We start from the raw sequence: 3,309 nt of genomic DNA, 5'->3' as shown, positions 1-3,309 counted from the left end.
TATTCCTCTATATACTCGCTTACCGAGTTATAGTCTGATCGTTTTATTTTATCAAACTTTCGTATCTCGAGAAATACCGTTTGTATCAGATCACTGCCCTGTGTTATTACTATAAGCTCATCGTATAGATTATCGGTATACTTAGGTATTTTTAACAGATTTTGTAGCTTATTTTATAGTGTTATATCAATTTGGTTATATATCCAGCTTATAACTAGGCGCGACTAGTACTTCCACCTTTCGAACGAAGTATATAACTTATAAGGTCGAGGAATATCGCTTTCTAGCAACTATTCCAAGGCGTATAGGATCAACTGGTAAGCCAATACCTATTTCTAACCACTTAGATCAGTGTTATTGTACTCCAGTATCCTAACTTTCTAAATTTTGGTTATCGCAATCGCAGGCAGACTATATCCTTAATAGGACGGCTTGTTCTTATCCTCACTATCGCTATTATCTTAGGCGAAATAAATCGGATTGTTCAAGGACGGGATTTCGTTGGGATCAATCGATATATCGGGAGGAGAAGGTTGCGGGTTGTTGTCCCCCACATTTCCTGTGTCGACGTCTGTTATAATTGGTTAATATAAAGCTAGACGGAGCTTTTACCGGCGGGGTCTCGAAGGATTTCCTGAATGTTATTGGCTGGATTCGGGTCCGTATGTTGTCCTACGTATTGGGGTGGATACACTGTGGAGTCGAATCGTCAAAATTCTTTAGATAAAAATAGCTTCAGAGAAAAGAGTTGCTAGTGGTCCAACTAGCAGAGAGGGCTCATAACCTGATACGATACAAGTAGATCTTTTAGAGAAAACTGTATGTATTGAAGCGGACAAAGAGGAGAGAAGAGAGGGAGAGAGAGAGGAGAAACTATCTGTGGGTTCTATCTTACATGTGATGCCTGAGGCATCCAACAATAGTGCCTATCGCCCGCTTATATAAGGCCCGTGGGCACTGCCCACCCGCCCGTCTATGGGCGATGTCGCAGTCTATATAGTAGTAAGATCCCTAAGGTCTAGTTTCACTACCAGCGAAGCTAGGCCTATAGGGATCGGTGTAAGAGACTAGTTTATAGTGTTAAGCCCCGTTAGACTACGTACCTTGCTACTAATTACTAATTTGCTGGTATAATTTATACCAATAGCGCTAGTAAATTTATTGTTAATATTACCGATAGTGGTTATAACTATCCTACTAGTCTAATAGTAACTTAGACTACCTATCGCTAGCGGGAATTAAGAGAGCGCTAGGCGGAGATCACTAGTTAGATAAGCCAGTATCTTACTGATCGGGTTATTCTTAACCACTGCTGTACGATAAATCAAAATTGCTATATCTCTGAGAGAGATATAGAGAATCTAAAGCAGCGGTATCAGCGAGAGAAACTAGGTAGAAATACCCCTTTGCAGGCGCTTCTCGACCAGCTTCCGTAAGATAGAGATTAGGTAATACGCTATACAATTAAACCCGGCTCGGATACCCTTATATTACTATTTCTGATATATAGAAGTAGTATAGCTTTACTATAGGCCTATCTATATATATTATAGATAGACTGTACGTATAAGATAAACTACTTCTGTATACTAGTTCTAGATATTGTTAGGGTAACTATAATAAAGAGGTCTTTTAACGCTAGGTTTTGTTTTATATATAAGGAGACCACTAAGGTGTATATTGATACGCTTTAGTTCCTATAGGATATTTACTAACAAATTATAGATTTAAAAGGTCTTCCCTAATACTAAGAATATACTTTGTCTCTAGTATATTGCTAACTGTATTAAGAAGTATATAAAACTAGCTATCTATAACCTTATCGGTCGGACTATCTATAAAGGTAAGCCCGGATACTAAGATAAGGTCAATAAAGTATAGGATACTTTAAAGAACGATTAGTATATACTTATTTATACCTATTCCGATAATACCGAGGAGCTCTAGGATAAATTTAAAGCGTAATATTCTATACCTAAATTCTAGGTTTTCTTACAGTATATCGAAAAGGAATAGCTATCTAAGAATATAGGCTGCGCTGAGTACTTCCTATACCGGTATATAAAGTATTACTTTTATCTTAATTAGATAATAACCTCCTATATTAAAGGTACCTATTATAGTATTAAGATTAATCTTTATACAGCAAAGTATAATCTATTGACTGTTACTTAGATCCTTAGTACAGCAATTTAGCGGTAAAATACTAATACAATATAGGATATTAAGCGACAGAGAACCCAGCGCCGATCTACCCCAATATCTATTTTTAAGGACGTTAAACGTATTGTTTCACAGTAAGCAATCAATAAATCAGTTAATATCTATAAATCGGCTATTCTCTAATAAGCTAATATATCGCTATATATAGGACTCTCTCTAGTAGGGAGAGGTCTACTATATAAATATACTATTTCTAAAGCTTAGGAAAGGGGGTAAAGCCTCTCCTAAGCTAACTTCTATCCCTAGTGGGATCTCTAGGTTCTAGGATCCAGCTATTGTATAGGCGCGTGGTTATCTAATAGCTGTATTATTATCTCAGAATAGTCTATTATTATCTCAGAATAGTCTATTATTATCTTAGAATAGTCTATTATCTTCTTCTTAATTATCTTCTGCTTAATTGTCTTCTTAACAATCTACTCGGCGAGATCTCTTAGAAATTAAGAAATACCGGCTGTAGGAGGTAGTGTCTATACAGCGATCGTAGCGGGAAAGGCGTATAAGGTAGCTCTACAAGGATAAAACAATATAGAGGAAGGTAGACTACTGATAATAAACTTAGTCAGTAGGTACTACGAAGAGTGATCTCTTACACTATACGACGGGGAAGGGGAAGGAGATAGGGAAGGGGACACTGAGATCTCTTCAAAATAACTTTATATTTAAAGGGAGTTGCTAATCTCACCCCCCCCCCCCCCCCCCCCCCCCCCCAGCCTATTCTCACCCCCCTTTGTCTATTCTCACCCCCCTAGACTTCGGCAGAACCCATTTTGGGTCGGAACCTCTGACCCAAAACCCAACCCAACCCAAAACCCAATAGGTTAAACCCAATAACCCAATAATAACCCATTTGAACCTATTTTTATATAAAATATAGGTCTTAGCGTTTATAACAATACTAAGTCATTTAAATAAATTACTGTTTTTTACAGCTGTTCTGGTTTATTCATCGAATATTGCTATATTATCACAATATTAAGTTAGAAAATTTATATAATTACCCTGAATTTGAAGCTAATAGGCTTTATATTATATTGATTACCGATAAAAATTTATATTAATTATAGTATAGTGGTGTTCTATTAA

At 36.7% G+C, this 3,309-nt stretch overlaps 1 protein-coding gene across 1 annotated transcript; it reads right to left on the bottom strand.

Annotated features, from left to right (window-relative positions):
• Nucleotides 1–461: 461 nt before the first annotated feature.
• N7479_010192 (uncharacterized protein) lies at nt 462–2,992 on the bottom strand (the record flags this gene model as incomplete). The annotated part of the gene is made up of 2 exons (XM_057257884.1): nt 462–571; nt 2,989–2,992. The coding sequence occupies 2 exons, from the start codon at nt 2,990–2,992 to the stop codon at nt 462–464; spliced, it is 114 nt and encodes a 37-aa protein (XP_057105342.1).
• Nucleotides 2,993–3,309: the final 317 nt, after the last annotated feature.

Source organism: Penicillium vulpinum (genome assembly GCF_028829585.1).
Source record: "Penicillium vulpinum strain IBT 29486 chromosome Unknown utg000004l_segment0_segment0, whole genome shotgun sequence".
Classification (NCBI taxonomy): Eukaryota; Fungi; Ascomycota; class Eurotiomycetes; order Eurotiales; family Aspergillaceae; genus Penicillium; species Penicillium vulpinum.
The sequence above is the reverse complement of the archived record's forward strand: the minus strand, read 5'-3'. Positions and strand labels throughout refer to the sequence as shown.